The sequence below is a fragment of the Equus asinus genome, chromosome 25, assembly GCF_041296235.1.
Source record: "Equus asinus isolate D_3611 breed Donkey chromosome 25, EquAss-T2T_v2, whole genome shotgun sequence".
Lineage (NCBI taxonomy): Eukaryota > Metazoa > Chordata > Mammalia > Perissodactyla > Equidae > Equus > Equus asinus.
In genome coordinates, this window is record NC_091814.1 from 25,492,786 (window position 1) to 25,515,781 (window position 22,996).

Below are 22,996 nucleotides of genomic sequence, written 5' to 3' on the forward strand. Positions count from 1 at the left end.
TTTCGAGTCAGCCTGGGAAGTCCCAAAGAAGAAGAGAGTGAGCAGAGAGCTCTGCAGAGCTCTGAAGGAGCCTGGGATCTGGCCAGCAGGAGAGGAGTCCTCCGGGAGCCCCTTCCCCCAACTCAGAGGGCAGGAAGACGAGATGGAAGTCAAGCCACTCCTCTATTCCTAATGAGCAACATGAACACAGATACATGGAAAGGACTGGTCTGATGTGACTGAGAACTTCTTTGGAAGGTTTAGTCTTTGGTCTCTGGCGACCTCAGCGTCCTCATATCTCTCCAAGTTCTTGGTCCAACCCCAAGTAAACCATGAGAGCAGACAGAATTTTGTTGTTCTTCCTGCCCTCCCTCTGCCCCGCCCCCTTACATCTTATTCCAGGAACAACAATTCGAGGATGTGGATGGGGACAAATGTCCCTCACCTGAGCCCAAATTCGTTAACCCATCCTTTAGCATTAATGGAACATGATGATCCGACTGTTCCAGGAAGTGCCTGGATGAACTCTGCAACCCATACTCACCCACGGCGCACGCTACTGCCACTGCCCCTTCACAGACAGGCTGCAGCGGGCAGCGGGAGGACAGAGACCTGGCACTCAAGAAATGGGGACACTCTGAGGAGCAACAAGTAGCCATCGCTGGCCCAGAGCCACTCACTTACCGGGAATGGGAGACAAAGTCATACACGGGAATCTGGACTGTTTTCCCTTCAGTGATTTCTTTGAGTGTTTTGAAGATGAGTTCATTGTCAAAGGCATCTGAAGGAAAGCAAACTGTTAAAATGTTTCTTAATTTTAAAATGACTTCTCCTATAATCATGCACAGGATATCCCTACAAACCTGTATTTCACATATGGATATCACAGCCTAGAGGAGCATATCACCGCCCCACCCAAAAAAGCCGGATTTCTACCCAAAGCAGAATGCAAATTCTCTGTGTCTCAAAACAGAATGTACGAATAAGTTCTGAGAAGTGGATTTCTTTTTTCTCCCTTGACATTGCCTCCCTGGCCTCAGACACCTCTCTCCCCACTCAAAATTCAGCTGCCCTCCCCGGAACTGGCACGTCAACCTGGACAGCCTGCCACAGTGAGGGGAGTGCAGCAGGCACCGTGCCAACAAGTTTTGATTCCAACAATTATACGAAACCCAAACCAGCTAAAGGGGCAGTGTGCTGATCTAGGACTGTCAGGGCAAAAGTCATTCAGGCCGCCATCCTGGACCATCCATCTCCCTCTCTGCTGGTCAGTGAGTTTCACACACATGCCATGTGCATGCATGTGCAGGGTGGTGGGGGAATGTGTGACACAGGCTGCTTCAGATCAGAGCAGGCAGAAGAACCAGCCGTGTATGTTCTATCCTGTGTCTGGCCCATCTTGAGTAACAGGGCTCACAGAGAGTCCCCCCTTGTTCGGACGCAGATTCGATCAGTATTTAAGGAACCAAGCACTACGTGACGTGTTGCAAAATTCCTTCCTTCCCATAAGCCCCACCATAACCCTGCAGGTACCTATTAGTCCTCTGTTTTATAGACGGGAAACAGACTCAGAGAGGTTAGGCAACTTCCTCAATCAACCAACACACATACTCTTTCAATTCCCCAACTCACCCGGGTGATCAAAATTGAACTGGCCCTTCAGGGCTTTGGCCTTCTGCTCTGAAGTGAGGACACGGTAGAAGCTATCCTGGCTCAGGATGACCACCTGCTTCTGGCGATAGTCCACCTCATTCTGTCCCAGGAGCTGCACAATCTTAGCACAGACGGAAGACTGCAAGGAGAGAAAAGAACACCAAGGTATACGGGGAAGTCCAGAGTCACTAAGCTGAAGCGCATGCTTGAGCGAGGGCTTTTAGAAGGAAGAACCCAAAGGCTGCCATCTTGTATGATGGATTAGAAGGATACACCTGCTGAGAAGGAACTCTGGGCCTCCCAAAGACTCTTCCTCCCCTTCCTTAACACAACGTACTACTCTTGGGTATCTGCAGGAAAGGCAGGGAGAGGGGAGCAGTAATTTCTACCTCCTCTTCCATAAAGCCTTTCCCAAAGCCACTAATAAAAAGATTACACTAATTTATTCTGTCCTGCTTGTGCCCTGGCACAGATATACAAAAAGGGCAGCAGAAAGTGGAAAGAGGGCACATTGACAATGTACGGATAGGCCACAGGGCCTCTGGGTCATGAAGTGACTGGGCATCCACGGGACATCTCTCAGCCCCTCCACATCTCTCTGTATCAAGAGAATCAAAAACCATAGCAGAGAGCTCAGCTGGTCAGCAGTAAGGCCAAAGTCGCAGCTTTCGTCCTACTTCCGTTACTTCCGCTCTAGTCCATGGCCGTGGACTTCTTCACCCTCACCGTAAACCACATGGCCTTTTCACAGATGTGTGTCACCACTTTCAGAGCTGGAGTGACATGGAACACAAGCATCATCAATACCTAAAACAAGTAGGGGTATCCCAACTAAGAGTGGAGACGTCAGTTCCAAAGGAACTCAAACCCACATGCTTAGTGTCGCCTTGCTAGTAACACACATATCTACCTCTTTTTATCTCCAATAACATATACTCCTTGTAAAAGGAAAAGTATAAAAACAAGGGCACTCAAAAGCATGAGATAGTGAAGGATTGTAGTTACCAAATAACACAGTTCCCTTTTTTTTCACTTGATACAAGGATTAATTTAAAAACAAGAATGTCCAGATTACAAAACCTCTAGAAGCTATAACCCAAGCCTCCTTATGGAACTGGTTGACCTAATTACAAGAGATGAAAAAATTAGCACAGTTAGAGTTTCTTGGGCTCAGCCTTAGGAACCTTACCATAACATTTATTTTCCCAACTGATTTTAACAGGGAAAAACCAGGAAACTTTTAAAAGTTAACAATACCTTTTTTTTTTTTTGCTGGGAAAGATTCGCCCTGAGGTAAGATCTGTTGCCAAGCTTCCTCTCTCTTTTTTTTTTTCTTTCCTCCCCAAAGCTCCAGTACATAGCTGTATATTCTAGTTGTAAGTCCTTCTAGTTCTTCTATGTGAGCCGCTGCCACAGCACGGCTATGACAGACAGATGACGTGGTTCCACACCTGGGAAGTCAACTCAGGCCACCAACGTGGAGTGTGCCGAACTTCAACCACTAGGCCATCACAGCTGGCCCTAAAAGTTACTATTCTTATAAAGCTGTGTGTTTGATTTGTCCAAGCATAACGGAAACTGGCCATTCCTGTTGCACTAGTCAATGCAAATTAAACGATTTTGTACAATATGTTCTATTGTACAAGTTGTGACACACAATCGAATAAGGATCTTCAGAGGAACAATATTTTGACTCAGTTGTTAATTATTTGAAAACTATTCTACTTTTTTTTTGACATTTTTGCATATTAACAGAGAAAAGCATTTAAAACTACTTAGGATTTTTGAAACAGCAGAGATGTCATAAAAAATGATTGGAAGGTAAAACTCAAACTAGATTCAAAAATGAAAATAATAAACAGAATCAAAGGCTCTATACAATTAGAGTCATGCACCACAGAACGACACTTCGGTCAACGACGGACCATGTATACCACAGTGGTCCCATAACATTAGTACCGTATACCCTAGGCGTGTAGTAGGCTATGCCATCTAGGTCTGTGTAAGGACACTCCTTGGTGTTCGCACAACATCGAAATCACCTAACAACACATTTCTCAGAAGGTGTTCTCGTTAAGCAACACATGACTATATAAAGCATAAGTTTTTAAAGACATGTAGGACCATCCTAGTTTCCATCTACTTCTTATATCCTAAGGGTATAGGAGGGTGCAGTCTATACCTGTAACCTTTACCAGTACACAGAATTCCTTCTAAAGGTCCAAAGAACAAAAATGTAAAGAGGGATTCAGGGAGCCAGATATAGATATCCAGTTATTCAAATCATGGTATTTTTTATTTGTAGTTAAAACCTACTACATGTTTCTTTTTAATATGAATAATAATCCCACCACTGCCCCCGAGAAAAGCATATAAAGAAGTTACACTACTTAATTTTGCAGACAATCATTTTCCTTAACCCAGGCACAACCGAGGACAGAACCTATACAATGGGCCAATAAAATTGGGGTAAACAGCAGACAATAGGTGTAATTCTAGAAAGTTAGTGCTTATCACAATTCTTTCTTTATCAAGGGTAAAGTCCAGCTGTTTTGTTGGTTCACAGCTTCCGTGTCTCAGTCCTATCTTTTCAAGGACCTGATTGGTGTTTCTTCTTTCCGCAAACACAGCCTCTCCAAAAGCTAACATTTTCACTGATCAATTTATTACGTGTCAGGCCCTAGGCCAAGCGCCCCGTTACAGCCACCCTTAGAAGTCACAAGAGCTATCCTCCATAGATGTGGAAACCGAATTACATGACTTGCTTACAATCATACAATCCTGGTTCTTTTTCCCCTCAGCCTAAAGGTAGTAAGAAGTTCCAAGGCAGAAGAAACACTTTATCACTTAGGAGACAAACATCGCTGCACAAACAAGCAAAGAAACACTTGCCTCTAGATTAATCTAGTAGTTTCTTCTTCCTGAAACTTGTTAAAAACGGGCCCCCCAAAAATCTAGATAATTACTGAATCAGGACATCTGGTGCATAGGAGTTCAATTCTATTAGTCTCTCTACTGGTGCGTCTGTTAGAATTTTCACACGATTGGGAGGAAGGAGCCCTACAGAGGCTCCACTCAGCCTGAGCGAATGGCCTTTTCCTTACTTAGCGCCCTCCTTTCATGTCTCCTTCACTTTCATTTCCCTTTTCTCCAATCCTGCCCTCTTCCAAAGGATGAAATAGAGCTGTGAGGCGTGCTGTTCCCTTAAGGAAGGAAATAATTCATTAACGACAAGGGTTTGACAAGGCAGGCAGTCCTGAGGTTACAGAAGGCTAAAAATGGGAGAGGGTGCAATTGCTATGGTGGGCTAAGACTTAAAATAATTACAGTCACAAAAAGACAAATACCGTTTGATCCCACTTATGTGAGGTTTCTAGAGGAGTCAAATTCATAGAAACAAAGTAGACTAGAGGTTGCCAGGGGCTGGAAGGAGGAGGAAACGAGGAGTTCAATGGATGGAGTCTCGGTTTTACACGATGAAAAAGTTCTGGAGATGGGTTGCCCAACATTGTGGATATACTTAACCCTACTGAAATATATACTTAAAGATGGTTAAGATGGTAAATTTTATGTTATGTATATTTCACCACACTTAAAAATAATAATTATTATAATCAGAATCCACATGTAACGGGCAATTTCTTCCTACGTGCTCAGTACTGGGCTCAATATTTTAAAATTATGTCATTTATGTATTACAACCATATTGATGGAAATTATTAATATACCCACTCTACTTATGGTGAAGACTGAGCTGAAGAGAGGTTAAATGACTTGCCCAAGGCAAGTGGCAATGGAACCAGGATCCCAACTGAAGCAGTCCAGCTCCATCCTGAGCCCACCCTCTTACCGGCTGCATCTCACAGGCAAAGTGATACTGCCCACTGGAGCTGGGGCTAAGCTTAATTATGCAGAATATCTCCATATTTAGAGCAATGCATCCAGAATATATTCTGTTCCTGCCACTTCCAGTACATTATTTTAAAGCAGGGTGGGGGGATAAGCCAGCTAGGACTGTGGGTTGCTGTCTGCATACAATGTTAAGACCAGGTCAATATGAGGTCATCTTTAGAAAAAGAGAGGGAAAAAGATCATACTGAAGAATCAGTGAAGGTGATTTACAATTTCTTCATTTGTATGGCATTTTGAAGACATTATGCTCATTTAATTCCATTACAACAAGATGTTATTATTTTATCTTTTTTTCTCCCAATGAGGAAACTGAAGCTTAGAGAATCAATCACGTTAAATGACTTGCTCGAGGTCACAGAGCTGAATCTCAAACCACAGACCTTCTAATTCCAAATGCACAGTTCTTTTCACTCTTCCAGAACTGAAGCAGCTTTTGCAGCATCTCCAATAGTCTCCATAAACTTACTCCACTTCTGGAGAACGATGATGGCAGAAGGAGACATGGAGGAAACTGGTTAGAAATATAATACTGTTTTGTCCCACTGCAACATTAAAGTCAACATTTACATTAAATTTCATTGACTTTCATATAACTAAAGGTAGGCAAGTAATTTGTATATTCAAAAGCTCAGGGCCGGCCCTGCGGCCGAGTGGTTAAGTTCGCCCGCTCTGCTGTGGCAGCCCAGGGTTTCGCTGGTTCAGATCCTGGACTTGGACATGGCGTCAAGCCATGCTGAGGTGGCGTCCCACGTGCCACAACTGCAAGGATCCACAACTAAAAATATACAACTATGTACCAGGGGGCTTTGGGAAGAAAAAGGAAAAATAAAATCTTTATTAAAAAAAAAAAGGACGCCGGAAGTACGTACACACACACACAAATGTTGAAGGTATTTGGAACCTAAATCTGGATTATGTTCATAAGAATCCACGTGTTGGGAGCCAGTAATTCTGGGGGCCCAGAGAATTCTCTGAAGAAAAACCTGTAGGACTAAATCTGATAAGCATCTCTGGTGATGGGAAACAACCCACAATGACTTTAAGATTCCTTCCAGTGCTGTGATTCTGTGACCAGGCCAACATTCAACTTCATAATCAGGCCAGTCCACCAGATGTGCTGGACAATGTGCCAGATTCCTTTCTCAGAGACACTTCCCATTCGGGAAGCCCCAGGAACGGTCAACTGCTACTCCACAGGCCCTACAAGCTTGTGGTTTCCAACAGGGCAGCTGTTGAGTCTGCACAGGTTCCTACATTGCGATTGGAAGTATATTTTTCTAAAACGATTCTCACATAGGAGGTGGCTCAGACAGCCCAGAACACCATGAGTGTGCTGTTTCTTTTTTTTCTTTTTTTTTGAGGAAGATTAGCCCTGAGCTAACATCTGCCACCAATCCTCCTCTTTTTTGCTGAGGAAGACTGGCCCTGAGCTAACATCCATGCCCATCTTCCTCTACTTTATATGTGGGATGCCTGCCACAGCATGGCTTGATGAACAGTGCTTAGGTCTGCACCCAGGATCCAAACCGGCAAACCCTGGGCCACTAAAGTGGAACATGTGAACTTAACTGCTGTGCCACCAGGCCAGCCCCTTAGTGTGCTATTTCTAGTGTGTGTGTCTTCCAGGATCTAATTCTTAAGACCTCTCGTCCAGGTCCAATATTGCTGAATGAGTAAAACAAACAGGGCAATTGAGCTCTGACAGCCTCTTTGTTAAGAACCCTCCACCCCAACACCGAACTGCTGAGAACCTGGACAGAGCCCAAGCTGGACAGCTCAGAGTAGCTTCACGCTGGGTGTCTCAAGGAGAACACGCTGGTATTTCTCATGGGCAACTCTACAGAAGAGTACAGGGCCAAGGGCTATCCGCCCACCATTTCAGAATCCCATCAAGTCATCTGTCCCACTCTGAGAGCTGCTTCAGATCAGAGGGCTGTTCAGAGGGAGGAAAATCTAGCAACTGCACAGCCCAGGGCTCACAACAACCAGCCAGCTCCAGGTGAAGCACATCGATTCATCCCTTCCTCCCCACCCTTCCCTATGGGTTGTGGACATCCATTAACACCTGCCCTGAACTCACCACCCAGCAGCTAATAGGGCAGGAAAGCCCGACAATTAGCCTCTTCGGGCAGGAAGACTCCATCCAGCTCCTTCACTCTGGGACTGTGCGCAAGTCACCTCAATTACTCTTGACAGTGGCTTTCCCCGTCACTATCATTAAGTAAGAATCACCACTAACTTACATGGGGCCCAGCAGGCCCTCCGATGTGACATCACATCACCCCTTTGGGGGCAGGGATGGCTCCCCACCAGCTCTGAAGCTCAATTTACAGGCATGAGAAAACCAAGGCACCAGTAAATTTGCCCTGGGGGAGACAGAACAAAGCCAAAACTTGACTCCCCTCTGGATCAAATCGACTGACAGTGTAGCAGCCAATAAGAAGGTGTCACTCCATGCTTCCCCGGGACTATCTGTAAGGCTATCCAGTCTTAGGGCCATGGATGACCCCAGAACCCATTGCTAAATTACAATACAATTACCACCAACACACACACCCACAAATAAGATCTAAATCAGACACTCACTACATTGCTATGTCATAAAAGGGTCTTAGATGCCAAAAAGCAGCCACAAGTTAAGCAGAGGGACCAGCTGTGACTCAGCTTTTATTCCCAGGGCCTGGCAGGACGCAGCCCCTGGGAAGCTCACTCAAATGTGTGTTGAAGGGATTACCACAGGAAATGTCTGAATTGACCTAGCCATCCTCTTTTTCTTTCAGACCTGGAATTTCAAAATGACAGCTTGCCTTGCTCATCCTTAGCATCAGCCTTGATTCCATCCTAAAGTAAGTAACATACTCAGGCAGAGACAGGGAGTTGTATACCCAAATCTCAGTCCCTGAGTTTTAGCGAGGCACATGCTGACATTCTGCAGCCTCCCTTGCAGCTTGTTTTAACTGTCCTAAGTTCTGGCCAATTAAATAAGCACAAGTGTGACGTGGGAGCTTCCTGTAAGGATCCCATTTTGACTGTCTTCTTCCTGTTGGCTGGAATGAAGATTTGATGAATGGAGCTCAAGCAGCCACTTTGCAGCATCAATATCATGCTAACTAAGGGGAGTGGAACAACTAAATAAAGAAGCCACAGACTCAATCATAGAACTGAGACAGGAATAAGAGTGAGGTAAACTATTTTGTTTAAACCTTATTGTTTGAGGTATTCTGTCACTTTCAACTAAAATGATCTTAATACTAATGTCAACATCCACATACCCAGTATACCTCAGTGTAAATGTTCTCTTAAAAGCTGGGGTAATCCTCCTCTCCTGGTCCAGGAGGCTGTCTTATTCGGTGCCACAAGCATCTCCTCAGCCAAGATATTTCCACGTGAGTTTTAAACAGCGAGGTGAGGCGCATTTTCCCGGACCAGTATCCCCAGATGACTGGGCACCTCTCTGCCACCTGCCAGCCTCTATGTATTTACCCTGATGTGTCAGCACAAGATGAAACATCCTCCCCACCTTTCAGCACCTTGCTTGTGCTGCAGGCCAAGCTCTCTAGAGAGGAAGCAGTCCCCAGGAGGGGGAGACCCTGAAGATTATAAACGCTCGATAAAAAATTCCTCAGAGTAGAAGCTCTCAGTGTTAATCCCTGATCCATATGCTGGTGCCACAAAGGTTGTCCGGCCTAGAAAAACCCAGATGTTAGACGGCATCCGAGAAAAAGTCTGGTTGATCAACAGTCACCAACATCAACACACTGCCAGGACTTTTCGGTGAATTGGCAAGCTCATTAAGCTCTATTCCTAGCAAAGGCATTTTAAAAATTCGCGTCTGGGTTTGTAAAATTACATGTTTGGCTCTGCTCTCTTTAGAGTCATGAGCACTTACTGAGAAACCGTCTCAAAGAGCACATACTCACGGAGCTAAACAGGTTTAGAGTCAACTGAGGGATGACAAATAGCGAACAGCTAACACACAGAATACACCATCTGCCAGGAACTGTTCTAAGACTTTATATGTCCTACATTATTTAATCCTCAAACCAACTCTGTGAGGTGGGTGTTCTTATTACGCCCATTTTACACAGAAGGAAATGGAGGCACAGAGAAGTAAGCTGAGTGACTTGGTCCGAGATCACACAGCTAGAAAGCAGCTGAACCAGTCTTCAAACTCAGGCAGGCTGGCTTCAGCATGCACGCTCTTAACAACTACACACACGGCCTTGCCTCGCCACACTGTCAGAAGGGGATGAAAACCTCTTCTCTTTCCAAGAGCCACAATCACCCTACAAACACGGGCGTCATGCCAACACTGGAGACACAGGAGCTGCCAGGAGCAAAACATTCTCAGCAGAACTCTGCAATTTCCTCCCCGTGGGCCCCGCAGAGCCCAGGCTTGTTGGACCTCCTTAGAAGTTAATTTTCTGATAAATATTTTACTAGGAAAAGGGCTATGACAAGTCACTTCTGATCCCCTACAATTCGGTCTTTGGTAGGAAATGGCACATGCTAAAGGGGGCTGGGACTGATGCTCTGGGAAACAGGCGAACCCAAGTAGATGTCTGGGGACAGAAATGAGCAAACTCTAAAACCTCACCACAGTGAAACAGATGCGCTCTTACTGGCTGGTGCGTTGTGAGGTGGTGATACCCTTTTAGAAAGCAGTACCGAGTAAGAATCATAGCAACATTCCTACCCTTTCAGCAAGTAAGAGACTTACAATGAGATCAGTGAAGGTTACAGGAATATGAGCAAAAGTGTAAGCAGAAAAGAGAGAACAGAAACTGGAGCATATACCGTGACTGAAATCGTGTAGAAGATATGAGTAAACAGGAGGGGGGAATCAGGACGGCAAATTGGTCAAAAATGAAAATTACTGTATTTCTTCTATATCATCTTAACAAGAAAAGGCGGGGTGGGTGCCCATACTCCTCAGGTGAAGCCAAATTCTCATTTCACCCTCAGCCTGGTTAACAGCTACCACCAAACAAAGGCAAAATGTCCCACGAGACAGAACTGTGCCTGGACTCTGTGGCAATACAGGCCTCCCAAAGGGATTAAAATTACTCAGTATAAAACAATGGCTGATTTCAGCCTCCTCTTGCTGATTCTGAGCCCGAATAAGGAATTTGTGGCTACTTCTCTGTATTTCCCACAGGACAAACATAAAAAGGTAGCACACACATACTCCCAAAAAACGGAAGGCATCTAGGCTTACTGCTAGCTTTGATGAAACTGCTGCTTATGAAGCCCTCTCGAAAGGTAGAAGCAAGGAGGCCTGCTGGAGGGTTGATTCCTACGGCCTCATGGGTGCAAGGGAGCTTGGGTCTATTGACTTCCCCTTTTTTTCTTGAGGGTTAGGAGGCAAGTTAAGCCCCAGCAACCTGAACCACTTATCCTAGGAAAAGAGGAGGACATCTTTGGACGAGGCACACCAAAACCCATCCACTTGCTGCAGTCTGGCTTCCCGAGCAAGGATAATATGCCTATTACAGAAACTAGGGCCCAGGACGCCAAGTCCTTCTGGGGGAGAGAGACAAAAAGAAAGTTGACTTTCCCTCTGTTTTTTAAAAAAATGAATGGATAAAGCAGAGCACAATATGCCAGCTGGATCCTCCGCTGAATCTTTGCAAATTGAAGGCCACACATGGGTAAACATTTAACGTGGCCCTAACAGCACAACTGTGCTTTGTTGTACAAAGTACGTTTGAGTTAACTCTTCTCCTCCAGCAATCCTTATCCAAACTGTCGAAAACCAGAAGTCAGACTATCTGGCTATCAAAAGATTTTTTTTTCTTTTAATTTCCTCTTAGGTCTCCTCCAGCACCCACATCTAACTATAGAGCAGCATGGGAGGAAACCAAAAGCATGTGCCCAGCACCCACTTCCCTTCTTTTTGAAAGTCTCTTTCATTGCCTTGGAAAACTCAATTTGCTATTTATTCCTCACAGCATTTGAAGAAAGGGTTCAGATCCCCTCTCAGCAGACTCAATTCCCTTGAGTTGTTCCTTCTAGATTTTGACAGATTCCTCCTCCGTCACCACCTCCTAAGTCTTCAAATTCCTCTGGAATCAAAAAAATAAATAAAAGGACTCCCAAAGCTACACAGAACATGTTACTCTATAAAGGATGAGGAGTTGACCGCACTGAAAGTCATCAAATTTTAGGGCTAATCTACTGTTGGCAAATAAAAGGAGTTAGAGCAAATAGCCTTTATAGAGAACGGTATTTTTTTTTTTTTACTAATTTGTGAAACTGAATGAACTATCATTAAATACAGGCCAAACTTTAGTTTCAGACCCATACAAATATGTCCAAGTGATTTGACAAAGGCACAAACGCAATTCAATGGAGGAAGGACAGCCTTTGTAAGAAATGGTGCTGGAGCGATGGGACACTGGTAGCCCAAAAGAATGAACCTTGACCTAAACCTCATACCTTCTACAAAAATTAACTCAGAATGGATCACAGGCTTATGCAAAACATAAAACTATAAAACTTATTAGGGAAAAACATAGGAGAGAGTCTTCAGGATCTAGTGCTTGGCAAGGATTTCTCAGACTTAACACCAAAAGCTTAGTCCATAAAAGGGAAAGTGGAGAAACTCAATTTCATCACAACTAAAATGTGCTCTGTAAAACATTCTCTCTTAAGAGGATGAAAAGAAAAGCTACAGACTGGGAGAAAATACTTGCAAAACACATATCTAATAAAGGACGGGTACCTAGAAATATATATAAGAATTCTCAAAACAACAGTAAAAAACCAAACAATCCAATTAGAATATGGGCACAGACATGAAGAGGCATTTCACCCAAGAGGGTATACAGATGGCGAATAAGCACACGGAAAGATGCTGAACATCATTCGCGATTAGGGAAATGGAAATTAAAACCAGGATGTCATGTCACCATACACCTATCAGAATAGCTAAAATAAAATAATAGCAACAACACTAAATGCTGGTGACAACGGGGAGAAAATGATCACTCATACACTGCTGGTGGAAATGCAGATGGTTCATTTACTCAGGAAAACAATTTGGCACTTTCTTTAAAAACTAAACACGCAACTACCATATATGATCCTGCAATGTACTCCTGGGCACTTATCCAAGAGAAATGAAAACATGTTCACAAATGTTCCTAGAAGCTTCGTTCATAATAGGCCAAAATTGGAAACCATCCAGATGCTCTTTCATGGGTAAGTGGTTAAACAAATTATAATGCATCCATCCCATGGAACACTACTGAGCAATTAAAAGGAACCAACTACTACCTGTATGAAACTCCAGATACTTGTGCTAAGGGGGGAAAAAAGGCAATCCTAAAAAGTTACATACTGTATGATTCCATTTACATAACGTTTTAGAAATGACAAAATTATGGTAATGGAGAACATGTTAGTGGTTGATGAGGATTAGGGTGAGGGGGGAATGGCTGTGGTGAGAGAAGGCAGAGGCAGCTAAGAAAGGGCAACATGAGGGAGGGAGGGATGCTGTGGTGACGGGAAGACTCTGTAGCTTTCCTTTACCAATGACAATACCCTGGTTGTGTTTTGCAAGATATTACCATTGGGGAAACTGAGTAAAGGATACATGGGATCTCTCTGTATGATTTCTTACAACTGTATGTAAATCTATAATTATCCCCTCAAAAATTTATCTAAAAAAAAGATCAATGACCGGGGCTGGCCCCATGGCAGAGTGGTTAAGTTCGCGCGCTCCGCTGCAGGCGGCCCAGTGTTTCGTTAGTTCGAATCCTGGGCGCGGACATGGCACTGCTCATCAGACCACGCTGAGGCAGCGTCCCACATGCCACAACTAGAAGAACCCACAACGAAAAATACACAACTATGTACCGGGGGGCTTTGGGGAGAAAAAGGAAAAAATAAAATCTTAAAAAAAAAAAAAAAAGATCAATGACCATCTATCTTCTGCGCTTTGTCCTTTATTTAGTACCAGAAATTCAACCTCTCACCTTTCAAAATTCTTTTCTCCTCACAAACCACTGTCAATTAATAATTAATTGATATGGCGTGAATGTATTTTGTATGTAGGACAGACATGAATTTGGGTTGAGAAGGGGAGAACAGACTGTCACGGGTTGCATTACGGACCCCAAAGAGATATGACTATGACCCAACTCCGGGAACCTCAGAATGTGCCCTTATTTGGAACAAAGGTCTTTGCAGACGTAACTAAGTTTAAAGATCTTGAGACGAGATCATCCTGGAATAGGGTGGACCTTAAAGCCAATGACTAACGTCCTTATAAGAAACAGAAAAGGAGAAAATACAGAGACACGGGGGAACCGTCATGTGAAAATGGAGGCAGAGATTAGAGCCATGGATCTATAAGCCAAGGAACTTCACAAGAAGCTAGGAGAGAAGCACAGAATGGATTTTCCTTCAGAGCTTCCAGAAGGAACCAACGCTGCCAAACACCTAGATTTTGGATTTCTGGCCTCCAGAACTGTAAGAGAATAAATTTCTGTTGTTTTAAGCCAGCAGGTTCATGGAAATTTGTTACTGCAGCCCTAGGAAACGAATAAACCTGTCATTTTTTAAGGGGTGTGTTCAATTTCTCTCCCTTTTTAATTACAGAGGATGTGAGCACTTTCTTCAACTTCTACTTATGTATACCCCTGGACACAGTGTTTTCCTTCTTCCAGAGGATCTATGTCATAAGGATGTATCATCTCATTTTATAATCTTTTCCCGCAGAACCTTCCCTGGTGTGTGTTTGCTCTCATAGTACACTATGGCTAGCTGGCATTATCGGAGTGTCTACTGCATCAAATGTCCTGGTTAATAATTATCAGACATTCTCAACAGACTCAACCAATTTTTAAAGACTTCAACTATACTTATAAGTAAAACTACACTGAGCAGTGGACTTAATCTCCTGTTTCCTTGGTAACCAAGAAGTTGCTTCCAGATCCAGCAATGTGCTTCAGGGTCTTCAAAATGAGTAGCAATTGCTAGGCTGCCGATGTATAAAAGTGCCATTCTACAGAGCTTTTATGTTTTGATAGAAATGCCCAACAAATTTCTGGACAAGATAGATTTTTTTTAAAAAAAAAGCAAGATGGATGAAAATTACACACTTACCACAACGTTTTAAAAAGCAAAAAATGGGTCCTCCAGAACCAGGCTAGGCTCACAGGACCCGGCTTGATTCCTGACTCTATCACACCCACCCCTTTTATCTCGGGCAGCTCAACCTCTCAGACCTTACTGTCCCTGTCACAAACTGTGAGGAAGGATATCCACTCTACAAGTGGGCTCTAGGTGTTAACGGGCACTGGCTAACACAAAGTACATTTTCAGTAAAAATTATTCTCTGCTCTAAGACCCGTCAAATTTTCATTTAGGCAAAGATTTCCTGGAAACAACCAGTTGGAAGCTTTTGATTTTGTACTCAAGTTGAAGACTTCCTCATGATTCTTGCCCACTCTTTTTTTTTTTCTTCACATCTATAAAATTCTACAAAAAAACCCCTACATCTCTCTCGCTCTTGCTCAGAATTCTGCAATTTGTCCCAGCTTCATTGTTAAATCTTCATGATCTTAAAACCTGAGCTGAAATTCTGGGTTTCTTTTTTTGCAGTTCTTACTTTGGTTTTTCTACTTACTTCTCTCTATTACCCTTTTCAAGGTAGTTAGCTTTTTGACTGGCAATATCTCCACCATGGTACAAAATTTAAAAGGTACAAAATAGCAGAGAGTACAAAGTCTATCCCCGTCCCATCCTACATCCCAACCACCTTTCTGACTACTTCTTGGCAGCCAGTGTTTTCAGTTTCATGCACATCCTTTCAGAGGTTGTTGGTCATTGCATATAAAAACATGAGCGTGTATAAACTTTTGAAACACTAACACAATGCTGTCTGTACCTTCATTCACTTATGTATTTTGAGGATTATCCCCTTAGTACATTTAAGACCACCTCCTTTTTAAGGGCTTCATAGTATCCCATTTATGAAGGAACCACAGCTAATACTTCCACTGATGGACATTTAAATTGTGCTCAGCTTTTTCTAAAATAACTTTATTTATGGGCATATGTATCTATCTGTAGGATAAATTTCTATAGTAGATTTGCTTGGGCAAAGAATTTTTTTTTTATATTTCCATACATAAGCCCAGATAGCCCACACTATCAATAGTGTACATATACCTATTTCCTCATACTCTTAATGGTATCTAACATAATGCTATCTAATTTATCTTCCTATTTTAAGTGAGGATAAACATCTTTTACACACCTAAAAGTGTGTTTTCTTTTTCTGAAACCAGTCTGTTGATATCCCATCCTCACTTCTCTGTTGAGTTACAGGTCTTTTCTTATTGATTTATAAAAGCTCTTTATATATTAAGAAAACTAGCCATTTCTCATTTGTAACACAAATATTCTTTGCAGTTAACTGTCTTTTTACTTTAAACTGATGTTTCCTGAAGAAAATTTTTTATTATTTAGTTAAGTTGATTTTGTAATACTTTTTATTATATTTAGAAAAAAACTTCATCACACAGAAATTTATAATAAATTCCCCTAAGTTTTCTTTCCCTTAGTGACCCTCTCTCACCCTTTCTTTGCCTTCATCTCCCAAGATCCCAACCAGATCAAAGGAGAACCACAAGAGGGCACCAATCCAGCAGCTCTCTGAACCCTGAACCTACAGGCCAGATACCGAGGGAGCAGAGGGGAAACAACTGAGAGGAAATGAGATCTAACGGAGTGGCTTGTATGGAACTTCCTGTGCACATACAAAGAGTTACAGAAAAACCTGCAGCTGTGTCCCTCTGGAATTCATCCGGAAAGAGACACAGGATCTGCTTTCAACCCTCTGGCCCACAGCTGCACACGTGCTAAGGGATCAGGCTTGTGGCACCACTTTAAGAGCAGAAATCTGCAGCAAGTTTGGAGGACATCATAGGTGAAGGCCATTGCTAAAGTTATCTTTCTTTAAAACACAGGTATATTTTCCCACCTCATGCAGGGTATTCTTTTAGGAGTGTGAAATCCTGTCTCTCCCTACCATGAAAAATAGCAAAAATAAGCACACACATATACACACCAAAAATTGCCACAAATTAAAAACTAGTGGGCAATGTCAGTCCAAAGAAGCCTTCAATAAATAATACATATATAATTGAAGACAGGAAATTAAGAAGCATATTAAATACCATGTTTCTAATCCTACCTTGATAATTTCCTTCTCCTTCCCTCCATCTCACTTGAAATGGCTTCGGGAGATTTCTAGGAAATCATACACAGAAAGTCCCCTCAGGGAAGCTTCCAGTGTGCTGTCTCTCCATAATGAAATGGAGGCTTGAATCTCTTCCTCCCACATCATTCAAACAGAACCCTCTTGCCAGACACTGCAGCTCAGTAACTCCTGTGAACAGCAGCTAAGCATCTTCTTTCATATGGTAACATTATCTTTCAACAAATTGTACTGGGTAAACTGGATACCCACATGCAAAAAGAATAAACTGGAACCTTACCTTACACAAGATACAAAAATTAACTCATATGGATCAAAGCCCTACATGTAAGAGCTGAAACTATAAAACTCTTAGAAGAAAACATAGGAGGAAAGCATCGTGACATTGGATTTGGTGATGATTTGTTGGATATGATACCAAAAGCACAGACAATAAAAGAAAAAATAAATAAGACGGACTTCATCAAAATCAAAAACTTCTGTGCATCAAAGCACACTATCAACAGAGTTAAAAAAGCCATCTAAGGAATGGGAGAAAATGTTTGCGAATCACATTATCTGATAAGGGACTGGTATCCAGAATACGTAAAAAATTCCTACAACTCAACAACAACAGAAACCTGATTAAAAAATGGGCAAAAGATTTGAACAGACATTTCTCCAAAGATATATAAATGGCCAATAAGTACATGAAAAGATCTTCAAAATTACTGATCATTAGGGAAACGCAAATCAAAACCACAATGAGATACCTCTTCATACCCATTAAGATGGCTATTAACAGAAGGGAAAAAAAACCCACAGAAAACAATAAGGGTGATTGAGGATGTCAAAAAAATTGGAACCCCGTGCACTGTTGGTGGGAATGTAAAATGGTGCAGCCACTGTGGAAAACAGGACGGCAATTCCTAAAAATTCAACATAGAATTGCCATATGATCCAGCAATTCCACTTCTAGGTATATACCCTAAAGAATTGAAAGAAGGAACAATGCAACATCTATTTACCCTTAAAAAGGAAGTTCTGACACACGCTACGACATAAATGTACTTGAGATAACTCCTCAAGGAATTAAGCCAAAGGAAATAAGCCAATCACTAAAGAATAAATACTGCACAATTCCACTTATATGAAGTTCCTAGAATAGTCAAATTCAGAGAAAGTAGAATGATGGCTACCAGGGGCTGGGGCGGGAGCGGGGTTGGGGGGGGGGGTGTTATTGTTCAATGAGTACAGAGCTTAAGTTGGAGAAAATGGAAAACGTTCTGGAGATGAATGGAGATGAAAGCTGTGCAACAATGTCTCAGTGTACTTAATGCCACACACACTTAAAAATGGTTCAAGTGGTAAATTTTATGTTATGTATATTCTACCACAATAAAAAAGTTATCTATGTTATTACTACTCTCCTCTCCACCACTAAACCACATAAATCAAGGGCAAGGATCTTATCTCAGTAATCTTCGCACACCTATCCCAGTCTACGAACTCAATAAAAGCATACTGAGCCTAAGTCACATTTCTCAGGTAGAGTCTCTAAAACCAAGATGTCCTTCCTCCAGGTTCAGGTTCAGCATCCGGAACCATGATGGGGGCAGGGAGACCTTGTTATAGAACCCTTTTCTCACTTATAGAAATCAATTCCCTCATTAAGAAATACTTTTTAAAAAAAATCAATAGCTTGTTTTACTAGTTATTGACTTCAAGCCAAGCTCTTCACAGCTTACTTCCTGGTACAGGCTAAAAGCACGGCATAGACTCCAAACTCCCAGAGTTAACTTCCTCTTCCAGGAAGCCTTCAAAGATTGCTCTTTTGAAAGTACCTTTGCTCCCTGTTCCTCCTTTTCCTCCTCCCCCTACTCCCCACACCAGCCAAGGGCTCAGATTTCCGCAGCCCTTGCTCAGTTTCTAGCTACACACCAACCCCCAAGGTAGTGAAGGAGAACTAGATAGAATGAGATGTTTCTGCTAAGCAGCTGGAAAGCATTAGGCTTGGTCTCACCCCTTCAGAGAATCAAGAGTCTTGACATGGGTTCTGTCACTCCTGATGGGAGTCAAGGCTGGTTAAGTGAGCGCTCTGTAATTAGTTACCGTGTTCACCATCCCCCTCCCTTTTCCAAGCATTCTCATGGGGTCCTTGGCTGTGAGCAGGGGTGTGTTTATTTCAGAGCACCTTTCCTGTCTTCTCAAGGCAGACGCTTCGTTTAAAGAGCAGCCTAGTGAAACGGAATGGAGAGTCAGAAAAACCTAAGGAAGATATCAACAGGCTGAATGAGAAAAAACACCAGTTGACCTTTCCGCCCAAAGAAAGCAAGAGCAAAAACAGTTAGGAACAACAGTTTTTCTAGCCTTTTCTACTGTGGCTCTCAGTGCTGTACTTGCCGTGCCTGCTGGGGGAGCCTGACTGCATTGCCACCCCAGCAACACACTGGGTCTGGGTCCCAGCTCTCCCAGAAAACTACTCACAGCGCTGCCCACAGCAAGCACCAAGGATTTTGCCCACCGATTTGGCAAGAGTATGAAAAGTGTTCATCCTTTTAACCAATAATTTGACTTCTGGGAATTTATCCTAAGGAAATAAAGAGAAGCAAAAATTTTATGAAGATGTTCATCACTGCAAAAAAGATGATGACAACCCACACAGTCAACAACGAGGGAAGTGGGAGTTGTTAAGTAAGTCTTGGTACAATGCATATAAAATATAAAACAGCTACCAAGCCATGTTGGCAAAGGGTATTTGATAATAAGGGGAAATGCTCAGGGTACATTAAGTTTAAAAAATTAAGATACAAAACTATATTTTTTTCTCAATTGTGTCCAAAACCAAAAATAAGTTCCACGGATGCATATATATTAAAGTTCAAAGAGAAACATAGCAGTTTTAACAATGGTTAGGTTTGGGTGAAGGAAGTATAAGTCATTTTTTCCTTCTTTATACTACTCCATTTATTTTTTTACTTTTTTGGTGAGGAAGATTGGCCCTGAGCTAACATCTGTTGCCAATCTTCCTCTTTTTGCTTGACGAAGACTGTTGCTGAGCTAACATCTGTGCCAATCTTCCTCTATTTTTAATGTGGGGTGCCACCACAGTGTGGCTTGATCAGCAGTGCTAGGTCCACACCTGGGATCCAAACCCATGAACCTTGGGTTGCTGAAGTGGAGTGCACGAACTTAACCACTATGCCACTGGGCCAGCCCCTCTAATTATTTTTTATATACCAAATGGCAAGGCTCAAGCAGAAAAGAGGTCCAACCCAGAACCCCATACACAAGATGCTAATACCCATAAAAATAATAAAACATTTGTTTCTGGAACGTTATTTTTTTCTTAAAAAAAATCATTCTATTTATAGTCCTTAAAAATGACTGCTAAGAGGAAAAGCTGTGTCCTCTGGTGAGGCTAAAATCCATTATCATTAGGACAGGTAGTGCTTGGGTGGAGACGGAAAAAATTCTGTGGTTTCCTATTCTTATTTGGCAGATTGAGTCTGACCACTACAAAAGCCAAGAATGCACAAAAACAGGGGGCAGATCCAGGACCCTGATTGTGTGGGGTCACTTACCTGGTTGTTGGAAAAATAAGGCAAGAACTATTAAAGAATAAACATGACTTTTTATGACACGTGTAAGGTGTGACTGCACATTTAACAAATACATAATTGATACATACCACATATGCTTTCTAAGTACATTTCAGAGATCTTTATCTTCATCACAGACCAAACGAGTTTGCAAACCAGCAATTACGAAGCACCAGATGATCTCTATGACTCCACTACTAACATTCTGCATTTCTAGAACACCCTATTTGAGGTTTTTCAGGTTCAATTATACTCAGCTCAAAACTAATTTTGAGCATGCTTTTTTAGCATCTGGTTCCAATATGACTCCCCTTTAGCCTGCGGAAGGCCCTGGCCTAAAAAGGATGTCTCCTTCTTTACAAAATACCCTACAAGTAGTCCCCAACTTACAAACACATTGCCACCCAAAAGTTCCCCGGCTGCATAAAAGTGGGAGCACATTTTGCCATACAAATGAGTGGGGATCAGGTTCTCAGCATGGCTTCTAATGCCCGTTTAACCCATATACCGCTGATGAAATACCCAAGATCTATTAAATAGAGAAAACAGTACTGCAGCAATTCTAAAATTTAAGTGAAAAAGAACACCAGTCCAACTGAGTAAACGCTGGTGCTTAAGGATAGAGACCTAGGTTTCTTCTGAAGGTTTTTTCTTCATGCCACTCACAGAAAATGGGCAAAGCAGCTTGGTCTCCAGTACAACCTGCCTGCCTCCCTGTGGACTTCTCTACTCCAAGACTCTCTGCTCCACTAATTTTCTGTGTGTCCTCAAGAGACGAGCCCTCAGGTGCATAAATCGCTCTGATGGTCAACCTATAAAGCAGATGTCTAGCATGCCTGGGTGCCTGGCACAGAAGAAGACAGAGCCATCGAACGGACATCCCAATGTTTCTAGGTTTCATTTCCCAGGGCCCATGGGCTCACACATAATTACACGTTTCTTATGTTCCAGATCTGCCTGAGGGCAGTTAAGAACCAGACAGTAAAAATTATCTTCAAGCAGCCAAATGCCTACCAAGGTCCCTGACTTAACTAAAGCTTTGTTTTTTCTACAAGGAGATCCTCAATTACAGGTCATTTACTCTCAATTTTTACAAACAAATCTAACAAGCTTCTCCTCCAGATTTCAAGTGAAACGGAAGGTAACTAACAATCGTTGAGCGCCTCTGTGCGGCACTATTTTATTCTCATTTAAGGGTTTAAGTGTCTTGTCAAGGTCACTCAGCAATGACACTGGACCTGTGAGCTGAAACTGGACCTCACCTGGTTGGCTCTGAGGTCAGTGGAGGGAGAGTTGCTGCCAGGAGCCAGCAGCCACCTGACTATCCTATTAAAGTAGTAAGACAAGCTGCTGTAAGTCTCAGGCTGCGGCAGTTCCATTCACTAACTGCTCCTTAGGGAAACAAAGAGGTGCGTGGAATACTTTTCAATCATTTCTCTCTAAAATTAAGTTTCCCCAAGTGCTGGTACTTAAAAGGGGCTATGTGAAACACTGTGAACCCCAAGATGCCAGGTGGGTGGGGTTGTTACTCCCAAGGACCTCGTACTGCCAATCACGTGAATCCAGCACGGCCTGGTGCACCGAGATTGAGCAGTGGTGATGTGGCCAGAGGACAGCCCTAAGGGGGTTTTCTCACGTGGATGCAGCAGCATCCTGGCCCTGCTGCCTTAGCAAGGACAGCTTCACTCTTCAGTGAGGGTTTGTGGCGCAGTAGGAAGACACACCTCAGAGCACAGGGGAAGGGCTTCGTTTCCGTGAGTTTTATCATCTGAGACTACTCAAAAGGAAGGGAAGACAGAAGGCATATGAACAAAGAAAGCGATGAGAATGCAAACCAGGTGACTTTTACGTTTTCAGTCAAGTATTCAGAAATCAAGGATTTCTACCAAGGAGCTAAGAGGACTTGGGATTTTCTTTTTAACAAGCAAGGACCTTCAAGTGGGAATCATTAAAGAGTAAAAAATGGTGAGGGCCTCTATCAGAACTCCTTCTATTTCCCAAGGGCCACTCAATAGTTATCAATCAGTTTACTAAAAATGATAACATAATTTATTGAAATTATAAAAGTGGCATCACAAAATTGGTGTGTATTTCCCTAGAGGCAGGATAGCAGGGTGAAGGGAAAATAGGCTTGAGTTACACAGATCTGAGGTTGAACCCAGCTGTGGCTGGGTGGCCTTGAGCAAAGTGGTTAGCTTCCTTTAGCCTCAGTTTCTTCATCCATAAGATGGCCAGGTAGGGGACACCCATCTCATAGGCATGTGGTAGACAGTCAACAAACCACAGCTAATTCATTTTACTGCTGCTTAGACACAAATTATAGCTGACAAGTTTTCTTTTCTTTTTCTTATTTTTTTTAAACAAAAAGCAGATTCAAGCACCTACTTACACCTAGTAAAGTATTAGGCATTGAAGGCAAATCATGCAGACTTAGTCCCTGCTCTCTTGGAGTTTATCATCACAATCCCAAGGATACTAACAAATAAGAGAGTGAAAAGATATAAGATTAAGAATTTACTCTGTATTAACATCCTGCATAATTGCAGGGAGGTGACCCAGAGTCCTTCGGTCATAGTCCCCTCCTCTTTCGTCAACAGTGGAAAGACTTAGAGAAACAGGCAGCTCAACCGTGGTGGTGTAT

The 22,996-nt window shown here is 42.7% G+C and overlaps 1 protein-coding gene across 3 annotated transcripts in view; it reads right to left on the reverse strand.

Annotated features, from left to right (window-relative positions):
- Positions 1-22,996, reverse strand: part of UCK2 (uridine-cytidine kinase 2) — a 77,685-nt gene that overhangs the window by 20,310 nt on the left and 34,379 nt on the right. For all 3 annotated transcript variants that reach the window (XM_014841149.3, XM_044758800.2, XM_014841151.3), the window contains exons 2-3: positions 1,612-1,771; positions 664-760 (exon numbers count right to left, since the gene is read on the reverse strand). In XM_014841149.3, the coding sequence (XP_014696635.1) occupies positions 664-760; positions 1,612-1,771 (257 nt within the window). The remainder of the gene's footprint in view (positions 1-663; positions 761-1,611; positions 1,772-22,996) is intronic.